Raw genomic sequence first — 15566 nt, 5'->3', positions numbered from 1 at the left:
ACTTACAGGGTTGTGAAAGATGCCATGAAAGAGAATGTTTAACTGAGCTTAAAAACATAAACAGTCTCCTCAGAAGTATTACTTATTTAAATTAAAGTTATACTATAGTTTGCAAAGTCTTCAAAAATATTTGTAAAGTTTCCTACTTTTAAACCCCAAAGCATCTGCATTATATTCATCTATATATTTTTATAAATGTATGCATATTAACACACACACACATACACACACACGTATGTATGTATGTATGTATGTATGTATGTATGTATGTGTGTATGTGTGTGTGTGTGTGTATGTGTGTATGTATGTATGTGTGTGTGTTGGCGCGTGAGTGTATTTCTATTGGCTGCAGAAACTCTGATTTAGTTGTACTTTGAATTATGTACAGTATCAATGAGCCTATGTGAAATAAAAATCAATGCAATACACTACTGGATTTGTATGTAGCATTGTTATAAAACATATTAGTGAAGTCAATCAGGTAAGTTTGTGATTGCATATAGAAAAAAATATGTTTTATTAAAAATCCAAAATATGCATACCAATTTCTGTGTTTTCATGTCATTACATCAGGCAATAAATATCTTCTTGCCATTTCCCGTTTTATGTGGTCATTTATTCGCTGAGGCCAATAGGAGACCCTATCAGGGGCTAAAGTCCTGGACAAGAAAGCCCCCAGGATCATAGGATACTATAATTTTGCCACAATGTTGAGGTGACAATTCTGCACAGAGGAATTTCCCACCATTATAAAAATCGGTAAAACAGGAAATATTAATGAAATCATTAAAAAGTTGTCAATGTACAACAATTTGTAATGAAAAAAAAGTCTCCTAAAATATGTAAAACTTGTAAATAATTTACAATAATGAATTTCAGTTTTTTGCTTTTATTACTTTAGGTGTTTAAGCTCTTAAAGCCCCAGTGTGTAAGATTTTCACACTGGCGCCCCATCTAGTGGTGCGCTAAATGAATAACAATCGCACCGTTAAGCGTGTAATAACTACTACAGAAGCAGTGGAGTGTCATAAACATGTCCTCAATTTATTTGGTACCAAGCTACCGCTAATAGCTAACAGATACGGTCATCATGTGAAATGTTTTTGGTACTGTTGGTTGTACTACAGTGCTCTGTTTCTAACATAAAGCCAAAATAAACTTCACTATCATATTAAATTAACTTACCTGTCCAGTAGAAAGCCTGCAACCTCCGCATCCGTTTTAAATTCCCTTCCCTCATGAATTATCTCCACCTGGTAATAATAGCTAATATAGCCTCTCATTTTCTCCCGATTACTTGTTATTCTTTCCTTGTTTACTTTCTCTTCCTGCTTACTGGGCAGAATATGGATGGTCGTCCATTTCAGCAGAAAACAACAAATAGAAAGATCTACGGTCGTCTTTGCTTGTTTTTTACTGCTCCTCCATGACAGCACATTTTGATATAGAAGACGGATAGGGAAAACGCATATGGCTGTAAGTCTGTCCCATTTCGACAAATGAAATCAGAAATGGCGACGGAACATGGCGTCTCCCAGTAGGTGCACTAACAACTATGTATATGACAACGCTTTCATATTTGATGTGAGGTTATTAGACGTTGCCAGAATGTGTATTTACAGAATAAAAGCAATACTTGATTTTTGCTAATTAAAAGCCAAATTAGTTACACACTATCTTTTTAATTATTTTTGTAACTCAAATGAATTGTTATGTAGGTGTAATTTGCAAAAAAAACAACAAAAAAAAAAAACAGAAATCTGTTTATAATAAATTAATTTTTGTAGAGTTTGACAGCAGTTTAACCGGATTTTATTGACAGTACTGATATCCTTTCTCAGTGCAAAGTAGATTTTCACAAATGTGTTTAAAAATCAAACACAGACGGATCCTGGTAAAATAAAATAGACTGCTGGTGTTTGAATGATAGTTTAGATGATGTTTATGTATTAATATTGATGATTCATGAACAGCACAGTACCACAGCACAGTGTGTATCTTTGGTAGATTTTTAGGAACAAAGCAGCCTTACTCTGAAATAGTGATAGCTAGTTAATGTTTGACAAAGATAAATGTATAACCATAACATTTGTTGGAAGTTATAGCTCTCCAAATGTATGATAAGGGAAACATAACACTGAAATAAGAAACACTCATTGCTGTGAACATGGTGGATTTTATGTGTGTTTTAAATTTAGCAAAAGTGAGAAATATGCTTGACTTCTCTCACATAAGCTTTCTGAAACCAAAAGCTGCATGTGCATCCCATCTTGTACTGTATAAACAGACCAACATTCTCTTAGCAATTGTAAACATAGCAGTAATCAAGATGAGATGCACTGACAATTTATGACAGTGTCTAAGCTCAGCAATCAAAAGTAATAAACCTGTTATAAAATAATCTCAAATAAGCTTATGTTTAACAGCATAGTCCAGTCTGTAAATACATGACCTGTGGTCACTGGGATACCTCACACAGAACCCCAGATGCCTGAAAGGACCCACAGAGCAAAGGGGCCCAAGAATTAGTCCCAGAATAAAATGTAATAAAGCTTTTTGCATATATAAATCAAGTGGAGCACTATGGAGAAAGCAGGAATGCTCAACTTGTGAAAGTAAAATGGGCTCTCTTTGGCATTAAGACATCAGTTCTTAATGTTAAACTGCCAAATAGGACATGTGAGGAAAATGAACAAATAAGTAGAAGAAGAAAACCTTTTGGAGGTTTTTTCCAGCAAGACGGTGACTGTTGGGATAAATGTTTATACTTCATTAACCGATTTATCTTGTATGATCTAGTAATGTAAGCTTCTGAAATAATCATATTAATCACATGATAGCTTAATCATGTCCGTGTGAAGAAACGGGAGACGCTCTGTTTCTTCTCTTTCTGAAACAAGAAGACTCAGCTACAAGATTATGTGCTGACTGAACGTGATTACTCAGCTGTGTATCTTTGTTGACAACTGAGGCTGTAACTTTCTAGTTTTCCCCACCCTTCAGTACAGCCTCAGTCATGTAACTAGGGAAACAAGAGGAGAACGCTGGGACTGGCAGAGTGGGTTGGAGATTGTGACTGTACGGTCTCTGCCTACTCTCCTCGCGAGCTAAACCAAACTAATTGTCTTTGTGTCTTTCTTTCCCTGTGTTGTATAATGTTTTAGGTATTTAGACCTGACATTAACTTGGTCCTTCGAGCCCGATACCAACATACCTGAAGATACTGGTGGACACGGGTGAAATCCAGAAAGACTGTGGCCACAGCAGGACTGAAGAGTCCTTCAGACCCTTTAACGGGACTGGGTTTCATCCCGTCCCCTAGGATTCTGAAGGTTGACGGTGATCCGAGGGATTAAGGCACAAAGAAGGACACCGGAGTCCTGTAAATTCCGTAAGTAGGTTTTTCATTGAAACAAAAAAAAACCTGAGTGAAAAAGAAAACAAATTAGAGTAAAACAAAATAGAGCTAGGTTTTCATTGAAACAAAAACCTGAGTATGAAAGACAAAATAGAGTAAAATAATTCCTACCAGGGGAGCAGGCCCCCGGAACTGTCTGTGGTAAAAGTAGGATATTTGTCATCTCAATTAAATAGGCCTTAAAGTGTGACTAAGAGTGTGATTGGGAACAATAGAACCACTAGGTTCTATTGCTCCATACTAAAACAGCAGGAAAAGTACAATACGACTTTTGTGGATGCTAAGGCAAGAATTTCTCACCTGAAAAGGTTGAAGCAGAAATAACCACAATAGTTTTTGTATTGTCCTGCTGAAAAACAAACCCCAGTGTTTAGAACACCCTAGGTGTTAACACACTGGACCAAATTGATTCATAATGGAAAAAAACTCAAGCAAAATAAGAGAGGGATTAACCAGCAGTGACTGTAAATTTGGACAAAGTAAAGATCCTGGCAAAAATAAACATTTATATAGGTGGATTGAGAAATTCGGATGTGAGGGACGCCTCAGTTCCCCCAAAAAATTGCAGAATTAAAAGACAAAATAACAAAAGAATAAAAGTAGCAAAATCCAGAGAAGAAGGGCAAAGAAATAAGAAGAAGGAGGAAGGCAGGACGACGTTTTGTAGGCAGGAAGATAATGAAACAGGGCCCGTAGAGCAAGGTCATGTTAAAATAAAAACAGGAAGAACCAAACAAAAAACAGATGAAAGTTTTGATAAATACCGAGTAAGGATGACCGCTGTGTTCAAAATGCATTCAGGTCTGAATGAGGAGCAAAACGCCCAAAGTCCATATCAGCAGCAGTTAAAGAAGGCTCTGCATGCAGGTTCAAGTAACACAATACAGCAATGGGTAATGGCATGGTGTCTGGTAAACCAGAAGATTACATTAATCATGCACTCCATGCAGAAAAAGTAATTAAAGATAAAGAACAACAAAAAACTAAAGCAAAGTCAGACACCTTCCTCTCAGAAGAAGTGTTTTATTAAGGCCATAGATCCCATCGCGATAACAGAGGCACAGGCAATGGCCGAGGAGGGAGAGGAAGATTCCACGGTTGTCATAAAGTATCAGTTAAATGTTGGGAGTGTGGACAAGTGGGACACATCAGTAGAGATTGTCCTAATCCAAAACAAAGGAGAAACCATTTAGCATGACTAACCAAAACAAAACTAAAAAATGTCAAATGCAAATCTTGTACATTCCCGGCTGCCCAGTTAATCTCTTGAGAAGAGATGGTTTGTGTCAATTAGGATTGGGCCTGGTGCTCACAGCAAATGGAAGCATTGTGGTAAAATGTTTATACTTCATTAACCGATTTGTCTTGTCATGATGTAGTAATGTAAGCTTCTGATATAATCACATTACTCACATGATAGCTTAATCATGTCCATGCGAAGAAACGGGAGACGCTCTGTTTCTTCTCTTTCTGAAACAAGAAGACTCAGCTACAAGATTATGTGCTGACTGAACGTGATTACTCAGCTGTGTATCTTTGTTGACAACTGAGGCTGTAACTATCTAGCTTTCCCCACCCTTCAGTACAGCCTCAGTCATGTAACTAGGGAAACGCCCCAAACTTAATAAAATCGAGAGGAGAACGCTGGGACCGGCAGAGTGGGTTGGGGATTGTAACTGTACGGTCTCTTCCTACTCTCCTCGCGAGCCAAACCAAACTAATTGTCTTTGTGTCTTTCTTTCTCTGTGTTGTATGATGTTTTAGGTATTTAGATCTGACAGTGACCCTAAAAATATGGCCAGAGCTACAGTGGAAGGGTTTTTAAAGCCCATTCAATTCAATTCAATTCAATTCAATTCAATTCAATTCAATTCAATTCAATTTTATTTGTAAAATTCACAATACATGTCATCTCAAGGCACTTTACAAAGTCAAATTCAATTAAATCATACAGATTGGTCAAAAGGTTTCCTATCTAAGGAAACTTAGATTGTCTTAGATTGAAACAGACCAAGTCTGAACCATGAGAGTTACAAACATGGAGATATGGTGTCCTAATGTTTCTGATGCACACACACACACACACACACACACACACGCACACGCACACGCACACGCACACACACACACACACACGCACGCACACGCACACGCACACACACACACACACACACACACACACACACACACACACACACACACACACACACAGACTAAGCCAGTGCAGTGTTAGAGGAAATAATAAGTGACAGATGTAAATCAGTGGCAAGGCATCTTATTCCAGTAGCTGGATTGATTTAGCCAGCATTAAGCCCGGGAGAGTCTGTGTTGTCATATCAAGGGGAGCTCAGTTTCTCTCAAACTGGGACTGGACGCCTTAATTTGGGCATGCAGAACATAATTATCCCATTTTTGTCTGCTTTTTCTTTTATTAGAGTCAGATCTACAGGAGGGTCCTAAATTCTAGGAAAACTGAAACAGATGTTTTTTTTTTTCAGATTCAGAACAATGGATTGCTTTTTAAACTTTAAAAGATGAGTAGGAACATTCAGTTCAATAGTTTTTATTTTTTTATTTTTTTACATCATCTAAAATGTGTAACAAAATATGCAAAAACTTCAAGTAGTATACAAATGTTTCATTTTGCATTTTCTCTTTTCCCTGTTCTGCTAATATATTCTATCATTAATATTCTTATAATTTTATGCATGTAAAAAAGAAGGAAATATCTTACTTCGGCCATCTAATCGACAAAACAGTTTCAGAATGTTAGATATTTCTAATGAAGCATTTTTTCAGTTTGGATCTGGGAGAATCCGTGCACAGAAGTCTCACATATACAAACAGGCTCTCAGTTGCCTGTGCAAATTCTCAGTTATCCGGGTCGTCGCAACAGCAAACAGGCTTAAATTGGAGGCAACAGGAATTTCGTTCAGTTCTTTGTGAAAACGTTTCGACACCTATCCAGGAGTCTTTGTCGATTCTGGTGGCTCACACTTGCGCAACCTGTAGTTGGTGCACTGCTATTTTTAAGGACATGGAGGTGTCCTTATAAATATGGAGGCTATTTTTAAGCACTCCAAGGTGCATTCTTAGTCACATGCAAATAATTTAATGAACCCCCCGCCACTGTCTGGGTCGTCAGATGTTATTGCTTGGTGTGAGTGGAGTACTTGGTAACCTGAATGATGATGAGACTGCTGATATAATCTCTTTGGAAAGTGTTGGGGACCGCACTATATAGTGCAATCCTTCCCCTCTGTTAAGTGATGGCTTTTCTCTTTTGACCAAGATGGCTTCTTTATTATTTGCTTTTAAGATATCTATAATTAATTATAATTATCTACCTCGTTTTAACACCAAAAAAGTGAGACAATGTTTCCTGTTTCAACTCCTAACTCCAGCATCCGAAACCTTGGTGTAATTTTCAATTCTTTTCTGGGCCTTGACCCACTTGTGAAATCTCTGTCTCTCTCGTGTTTATTTCATTTAAAGAACATTTCTAAACTGCGAAGTGTGATCTCCTCAGCTGAATTAGGAAAATGAATTTATGCATGTGTGTCAATATCAACTAAACTCCTGTGATTCAACAGCTTCATTGTCTAAAAGTGAAATTCATATGGATAACAAATGTCTGCTTCTCATTTGTACGACCAATAATCACATTGGGCTCTCAAGACCTTTCTGATCGCTTACACATCATCATAGCCATTTCAGTCATATAATTAATTTTACCATTATTTAATTTATTGATAATTATTTATGTAATTGTGTTTATATTTCCTCCTCCTACAAAAAAAGTAGAGGCACTATCACCCTATAAAAGCTCATACTGACAACATGAAAAATTTGTTTCAAATTCACATTTTTTGCTATTTAAATTCTATTTTTTTCTGCAGCCTACATTCTGGAACTGCACTCTTCTGAAAATCTTGGATATAATCTTTGTATCCATATAAGTTTTTCCAAAGTTTTATCCACTATCATTTATGCTGTTGCAACTCTGTTTTGAAAATGTATTTTCTCTTTATTCAACAAAAGCATACAAGCTATTTTATATGCTATCGCTCAACCCCAGATGGCTGGCTGATTTGATTTTTCAACCAGCTTGATACCAGCACGGGGTAGCATCTCATTTAAAATGTTGCCAAAGACCTGACTGGGTAACTTCTCTACTCTCTAGAGGAACTATGAGCCATCTGACATGTTAATGTTTTATGCTCCCAAAAACTTTAATGAACACGTCAGCCGGGGGCGATGGAGATGTATTAGGATGATTCACATTCTTCAAAGGAAGTTGGTGCAACCATTAAAATGCAAAGAGTTTTCATGAATAGTCATGATTTCACTTTGTTCATCTGTTCACATATTATCCACGACAACAGGGAGAAAGACAGGACAAGTTACCCTTTCTCAATATGCTAACCACAGCACCAACTAACTGTCATTAAATCACTTTCCCTGTCAAAGCAATGAAATTCAAAATTCCATCAAAGCTGTGTTTAAATAGAAATTAAATTCTATATTTAATAGCTGGTGTTCACGTACAGTGCCATGCAGATATTGTCCTTTTCTGCTTGAACAGTTTTGCAAATCACATTATAAACACAAACTTCCATTTATTGTATTCATCTTTAATGAGATAGACCAAAATTAGTGCAAGACTCTGACATGAAAGGAAAATTGATATGCATCCATCACGCTATATATGGCACAAATAAGCAGACATTATGCATCACTCATAACACACCACTTCCACAGTGAAAGATAGTGGTGGCAGCATCATGGTTTGGGATGGAGCAAGGACAGAGAAGCTGGCAATAGTTAATGGAAGATGGCTGAAGCTAAATAAATGATATTTCTGGAAGAAAAACTGCCTTCAATAAGCAACCAGAGCCCCAAAGTTTAGATTAAAGCCAAATGGTGTCTTAGAATGGCACAGTCAAAACACAAATCTAAATCCAATTGAGAAACTTGAAAATTACCAGTCACAAAATCTCTCCTCCCAATCTGACTAAACTTGAATATTTTGTGATGAAGAATGCTCAGTTATACTCTCTGTTAGCAGAGTAACTTACGCAGACAACAGGGGATACTGTTTCACATCAACCAGTTTCTTTCAGACAGGCGCATTTTATTTAAACAGACACGTGGGCATTCATTCAGTCACTAATTAGGTCACATGACATACACTCTGCAATATGATTGCTTGATTACAAAATAAAATAAAATAAACTAATCAAATATAAATGAGAACACAATATTTATAAATCTCAACACTCTCTAATTGTGTAGAACTGGTAGAGAGTGGACGGTCGTTGCTACAAAGCATTGAGCCAGACACCTGACTATATAGACACACAAAACTTTGAAAATGTCTCTTTGTAAAAAACATTTCAAAGCAATATATCAATATCTGTTGACTCGACATATTTGTGTTGGTCCATTCTATAAAATCTCAACAATGTGAAATGCTTATAGGTATAAATGCTTTTGTGAGGAATTGTGTTGAGTGAAGGGAAATCAACTATATATAATGTTACATTTACTAACTATCCAATGCAATTCTGCAATGATTTTCATTTCTGTGTTAGTTTTTTCCCCCAGAAAGTCAGACCTGACAAAGAGTTAAATCGACGTTGAGTTTATTAATTAGTAACTTTTGAATGTTGAAATACCTTTTCAGGGTAGCGGCGGGAACCGTCACGGGAGAGCATCAAACAGGAGCAGATGACAGACAGCGGCGGTGCTTATATGAAAAAACCTGCAGCAACACATGCTGCTGCAAACATGGACACATCCAGTGACAAGCTTTTCTGCTGCAGATGGGTGCGCAACAAGGTTCCCACGGCCTACAGAGAAGAGCTCTACCACATCCTGAGGATGACAGGGCCTCTGGTAAGAACTGCTGCAAATCACATATTCTTAATTCAAAGTGGATGAAGTTTTTTTTTTTTTTTTATTAGCTGAGTTATAATGATGTGTTTTTGTTCACAGCCACTCAACATAGATCTGTTTTTAGGGCATTTCCTAAGAATGTGTGTGTAAAGAGCGCTGTGCAGAGTCGCTGCAGCTCTACTAGACAAAATATACTAAATACATAATATACGTGTTGGTGCCATCAGTTAAATGAATCATGTTTGTGTTTTCAGCTGCTCTCCCGAATTCTCCATTACCTGCTTCCATTTGTTGTTACAATGTTCTGTGGGCGCCTGGGAAATGATGTGATGGCAGGTTATGGATTAGCCTCTGCAGTAAGTGCTCATCGTCTATAATCTTCAAGGGTTTTGGAAAATTTCATGAACACAAAAATAGTTGGAGATTTAACTTACGTCCTGCTGGCCCTGCTTTTTGAATCCACTAAGCGGATGTTTTCGATTTAAACTATCACGAAAATGGAAAAATGGGAGTCCCTTTGTGTACAAAAGATTTATTGAAGTATGTTTTGAATTGATTTCAGGCTATTAATGTTACAACAGCAGCGACGGGATGCGGTCTGGGTCTGGCATGTGACACGCTGGTGTCCCAGGTTTGGAAAATCTCATAACTCTCTGTTTCATGTTAATATTTCTTGACTCACTTTAACTGACTCCACATCCCAACTATTCATTACTGTGCTTCACTGAATGATTAATGCTTTCTGTGCTCTGCTGCCAGACGTTTGGAGGTAAGAACCTGCTACGCGTGGGGGTGATCCTGCAGCGGGGCATCATCATCCTCATGTTGTTCTGTCTGCCCTGCTGGGGGCTGCTCATTAATGCAGAGGCCATCCTGTTATGCATGGGACAGGAAGCCGAAGTGGCTAGGTAAACTGCGCGCAGCTTAAGCTGTATGTGAAACCTAAAGCACATTATTTCTTCATAACGAAATCTCTCCTTTAGGATTATCTCTGCTTAGTAAACAATCTCACGCAGTCTTGGATCTGTTTTGCCAGCGTTTCATTAATTTCAAGGGGTTTTAAGCACAGTTTCTTGTTTTTAGAATTGCCCAGCTGTATATCACAGCTTTTATTCCTGCAGTACCAGTAAGTTTAAACTTTTCCTTTGACTCTTTAAACATGCCTTTGCATGATTTTGAATTACACAGTGCCTTGTTGATAAATATTCATACCATTAGAACTTTTTTTTACTTGCGATTGTTAAATCAAAGCAGTGCACCATCTTGAAGTAAAACAGAAATTATAGAGAGGCCAAACTGAGATAGTTTGGACATCTACAAAGGAGGGATAGTGAGTACATCGGTAGGCAGGAGGCCTAAAGAAAGACCAAAGAGGAGATTTATGGATTAAAGAAGACGTGAAGGGAGTTGGTGTGAAGACCCCTGGAAGGGAAAAGATGAAAGACGAAGAGAAAGGAGGGACCTTACATTCTAGCAACATTATGCTGTGAGAATGCTTTCCTCAAACAGGGAGAAGGAGGCTGGTCAGACATGAAACATAAGTGTGTGGAGCTAAACACAGGGCAGGCTTGAAACAGAACCTGGTAGAAACTGCAAAAGATTTAGGTTGAGGTTTTATCTTAAACATAGAGCCTTTGCTATGATATGAACGGTTCAGACCAAATAATATTCAGATATGAGAATGGCCTAATTATTGTCCAGACCTAAATCCAAATAACATTCTTTAAAAACTGAGATTCACACATACTTTGCATCCAACATGACAGGCTGAACTCTTTTGCAAAGAAGATTGGGGGAAAAAAGCATTCTGTGGAAAGCTGGTAGTGTAATAAGACTGTTGTTGTAGCAAAAGTTAGTTCTACACTGACTCAGGGGTTATGAATACCTTTACAAGGCACTTTAGGCAGAGGCTCTCCCATAAAGTCTAACAGCGTTATATTCTATCATTCTGTGCTAGGCTATGTTTCTTTATAATCTTCAGGTGTCCTATCTGCAGAACCAGGTAAACAATGTTGCTATACATCTTCATTCCATAGAAAAACTTTTCTGAGATGGCATATGGCACTATTTATACCTGCCTGCTTGCATTTTTAGGGAATAATCATGCCACAATTGTACACTGCTGCTTTGGCGAACATCGTCAACCTGGGGACAAACTACGCCTTCCTTCACTGGATGGATTTGGGTGTTGCGTAGGTGTTCTCACACATCCCAAAATATTTGCCCTCCCCAATGATCCCGTCCCAACTGTGATATGAATCTTTTCCAGTGGTTCTGCAGCAGCCAACACTCTCTCCCAGATTTACATCTGCTGTTTTCTGTTCGCATACATTTGGTGGAAGAAGCTACACGTCAAAACATGGGGAGGTGAGCAGTTTAAGTTGAGTTAAGTTAAGTTCTTAAATCTATGTTGCTGCATTTACCTCCTGTTTTCTGGCTTTGTTTAACTCACTGAATAAAAAATAAGTGTCTCCCTCCCCCTGCAGGCTGGTCTGTTGAATCGTTGCAGGAGTGGGGATCCTACATGAAACTGGCCATCCCCAGCATGCTAATGGTTTGCTTTGAGTGGTGGGTGTATGAGTTTGGGGGATTCTTTGCAGGTAATTTGCTCCACGCAGGCTCTAGCAATTGGATAACTCCGATCAGACCAGTTTAAAATAAAAAATAAAAAACAGTACACCTCTAATTCATCTTTCTAATAATTAGGAATGCTGAGTGAAGATGAGCTGGCGGCCCAACATGCAGTGATAATGATTGCTTTCATCACCTACATGGTACTGTTAATTGAATGTGAAAGTCGCTGATCCTAGGCAGTTAAAATGTAGCTTTCCTGAATGGTAGCTGTAGTTTGACCTGAGCGCTCGCAGCCAAAGCTTTCATATGTTACAAATTTGTTTTTGTTCTTCCGTTATTTGGAACGTGCAGTTCCCACTAGGAATCCAGGCTGCGGCGTGTGCCCGCGTGGGTAACGCCCTCGGTGCGGGGGACACTGCCAGGGCACTCCTCGCCTGCAGGTTGTCACTCAGTCTTGCAGGTAAGGTCAAGCTGTGATAGTTAAGCTTAATTTAAATCATTGTACTGTTATTATTATTGGTTGTGTACCAATTTACTTTCTCTTTTTTTTTTAAGTCACCTTTGGTCTTGTCGAGGGTGTTGTACTTGGCTGCACTAAAACAGTGATTGGCTACATTTTCACCTCTGATGAGTGAGTCTGTGTATCCATTTTTCTCATTTGCAATAATGTTGCCATAACGGAATGAAACTTTTTAAATAAATACCCTCTTTTTTTCCAGGAAAATTGCAGGAATCGTGTCGAACCTGATGAACGCGTACTGCTTTCTCCAGCTCTTTGATGGCCTTGTGGTGAGTCCGCCACTCCCAATTGTATGCGGAGCAAATCTATTTGCGGCACGATGCCAAAAGTATCACAAGTGTTTCTCCCCCGTCTCAGTGTGTGTGCACAGGCATCTTCTTGGGCACAGGCAGACAGAGGATACCAGCTGTAGCCAATTTTGTTGCATACTACTGCATCGGGCTTACACTGAGTGTGGTTTTAATGTTTGTTGCAGAGCTGAGAGTTCTGGGTAAATATACAAAGAGAACACATTTTGCAGACTTTATCAATATTTGGGGTAAATAAGTGTCCCCACAGGGAGAAAAGGTTCAACAACTGGCGCCTGCTGGGCTTCTGACAGATCCATTTGTCTTCTCTCTGCAGGCTTTTGGCTTGGACTGCTCATTTGTGTTGTCCTGCATTCTACCTTCTACATTATCGTAATCTTCAGGCTGAACTGGAAGAAAATGACAGAGGAGGTATTCAGATGAGCACGTTATCAGTTACTATACAGGACATCGTCTTTGCATTTACTGACATTGAATGGTTTGCAAAAGGATGCAGACACCTTGAGTTCTTTCATATATTTCTTGTTATGAACACAAACCTGATTCTGATTCTGAAACTTCGGATGGTATTTTTACAAGATAGAGCAAAACAAAGTAACACATAACTGTGAAGTGGAAGGGAAGTTAGACATGGTTTAAACTTTAGAAATTCAAACCTGAAAGGTTTCTGTTGAGACCTCGTTCTGGGAGCATGCTCTTCCAAATGTTTGCTTTTGTTCACAGGCTGTGAAACGGGCCAAGAAAAAGACCCACATGACACTTTTAGGTACAGATGTCCTGTTACAAAACACGAATAGCACAAATAATTTCCCAGCGTCATACAATGGAAATGTAAGTCGACTATTATGTGTAAGTCCAGTAATCTGAACTGATTTGTTACCAATTAACTATATATTTTTTTTCTTTTTCGTTTTTTAAGTCAGCGGATGGCTACATGCCTGTGAAGACTCAGCAATATGGGGACAACAGTGAGGTACAGGTTGGACAAGAAGTGCAACAGCAGAAGAGTGGACGTCTCTCCTCCACCCAGCTAATCATCAGGCGAGGCCTCATCGTGTTTGCAGCAGTTGGCTTTCTGGCTGTGGGAGCAGCCGTGCACTTCTTTGTCCCCTTGCCGGAGACCCAGTCTACAAAAAACAACTCCACATTAGACTGGATCAATACAACTTACGCTCCTCATTCAGGTTTCTCCTTTGTGGAATGAAAAAGAAAACATAATCGAGAAAGATGTGGCATCCTGACTTTTTGTCAGGCTTGAGTCTTTATGGGCCCGTGAGCTAAAATACAAAACTCTTGCAAATCTTTGCAAAAAATGAGGCAAATGAATGTTGTGCCATAAACAAACTGTCTGATTTAGAAATTAACATGTAACTTTTTTTCACGTGGATTTGCATCAACCATTTATTTCCATGCACACTCTGTCGTGTTCAGAGATTTTAGAGGGTTTGGGTTTGTCAGACCAGTCATCTAACAAGAGGTGGAGTTCAGCTTCAATGATCAGTAATGCAATGTGAGAGTGCACCATGCTCAGGATTATGGGACTCCTCAAGAAACTATAATGAAACTACCAAATCCTAACAGGGCCTAACAGCAAGAAAATATATCTCCTTCTAGTCTGTCTAGTCAAATTTGTAAAAAAAAAAAAAAAAAAAATGTAAATACTTGTTGTTTTAGAACCAATAAAAGCTATAGGTCTGATGATGATGTCTGTCCTTTCTTATTTTTCATACAAATGAAAAGAATATATTTTATATAAAAAACATTGCTTGGTTCAATATGTCTGAATTTCTGTTGAGGTATTCAGATGGTTGGGTCACAATTAAACGTTCTGCAGTAGCAGAATTTTCACACTAAGACTTCATCCAAAAATCCAGTCTTTGAATTAGATGCATTTATTCAGTGGATAAATGATGAGACTTCTTGGAGCCCCTGCTTCCAATAAGTCATCCTACAGCCTTCTGCCAGTAGGACACCACTCAAGCTTTTCCTACAACCTTTCACAGGTTTGGAGCATTGGGAGACAGCGATCTTTGAAAAAAATCTGTCCCCACAATATTTTACGATTACCCAAAATCCTAGGCCCTCTCTAATGGCCTTCTTATTCAATGCACTACACAAGTGTACTGTGGGATTTTGTGCTTTGTTAAACAATTCTGTGCTGATTTTTCCACATGTATTGCTGATTCTCGAGATGAGAGATCCAATGATCTGGAGGTCAACATTTTTTTTTCATTTAAAATGAAATCATAGGGCTGCACTGTTGGCAGCACTGTTGCTTTGCAGAAAGAACAGTCTGGGTTTGAATCCCAGCCTGGGGTCTTTCTGCATGGAGTTTGTATGTTCTCCCTGTGCATCCGTGGGTTCTCTCCTGTTACTCCAGCTACTCACACAGTCCAAAAACGTGACTATTAGGTTAATTGTTTCTCCAAATTGCCCTCAGATATTTCTGTATGCAGTTTTCCTGCATGTCTCTGTGTTGCCCAGTGATGGATTGGCAACCTGTTCAGGGTATACCCCGCCTCTCGCCCAGTTACCACTGGACAGAGGCTCCAGCCCCCCTGGGACTCTGCGTGGATACGCGGGTATAGACAATGGATGGATGCATTTCATCATACTCAAATATATAAATGGTGATGCCACAACATCTTGAATCCTCTCATGCATCTCATGCCCACTTTACAGTAGGCATGAGTTTATTTCAAAACATCCATGCTTTGCCTTAATGCCATCTGACTAAACCACACAGGTCCAGTTAAAGTCTAAATCATATTTAGCAAACTTCCCTTACTCATATTTGTTATGGTAGGACAGAAAACACTTTTTCCCTGCATGTCCCATAATTAACTAA

The 15566-nt window shown here is 38.7% G+C and overlaps 1 protein-coding gene across 1 annotated transcript; it reads left to right on the top strand.

The window, feature by feature from the left end:
• The first annotated feature begins 3183 nt into the window (after positions 1 to 3183).
• LOC105934531 (multidrug and toxin extrusion protein 1) lies at positions 3184 to 14409 on the top strand. The gene is made up of 18 exons (XM_036150016.1): positions 3184 to 3391; positions 9105 to 9316; positions 9571 to 9672; positions 9879 to 9947; positions 10076 to 10224; positions 10400 to 10442; positions 11274 to 11318; positions 11411 to 11508; positions 11586 to 11683; positions 11803 to 11916; positions 12023 to 12090; positions 12242 to 12350; positions 12446 to 12521; positions 12610 to 12679; positions 12768 to 12900; positions 13035 to 13129; positions 13442 to 13549; positions 13638 to 14409. Exons 2-18 carry the CDS (start codon positions 9149 to 9151, stop codon positions 13920 to 13922), a joined length of 1830 nt encoding a protein of 609 aa, XP_036005909.1. The 5' UTR covers positions 3184 to 3391; positions 9105 to 9148; the 3' UTR covers positions 13923 to 14409.
• The last annotated feature ends 1157 nt before the right edge of the window (positions 14410 to 15566 follow it).

The sequence above is a fragment of the Fundulus heteroclitus genome, chromosome 18, assembly GCF_011125445.2.
Source record: "Fundulus heteroclitus isolate FHET01 chromosome 18, MU-UCD_Fhet_4.1, whole genome shotgun sequence".
Lineage (NCBI taxonomy): Eukaryota > Metazoa > Chordata > Actinopteri > Cyprinodontiformes > Fundulidae > Fundulus > Fundulus heteroclitus.
Note: the sequence above shows the minus strand (reverse complement) of the source record. Positions and strands in the feature narration are given on the sequence as shown.

Bases quoted from the DNA above. Each gene is read 5' to 3' on its own strand.
- LOC105934531 (XM_036150016.1), top strand. From the start codon at position 9,149: ATGACAGACAGCGGCGGTGCTTATATGAAAAAACCTGCAGCAACACAT. The intron at 10,225-10,399 runs GTAAACTGCGCG...TCTTGTTTTTAG, and splicing joins CAGGAAGCCGAAGTGGCTAG to AATTGCCCAGCTGTATATCA. The intron at 12,680-12,767 runs GTGAGTCCGCCA...CCCCCGTCTCAG, and splicing joins AGCTCTTTGATGGCCTTGTG to TGTGTGTGCACAGGCATCTT.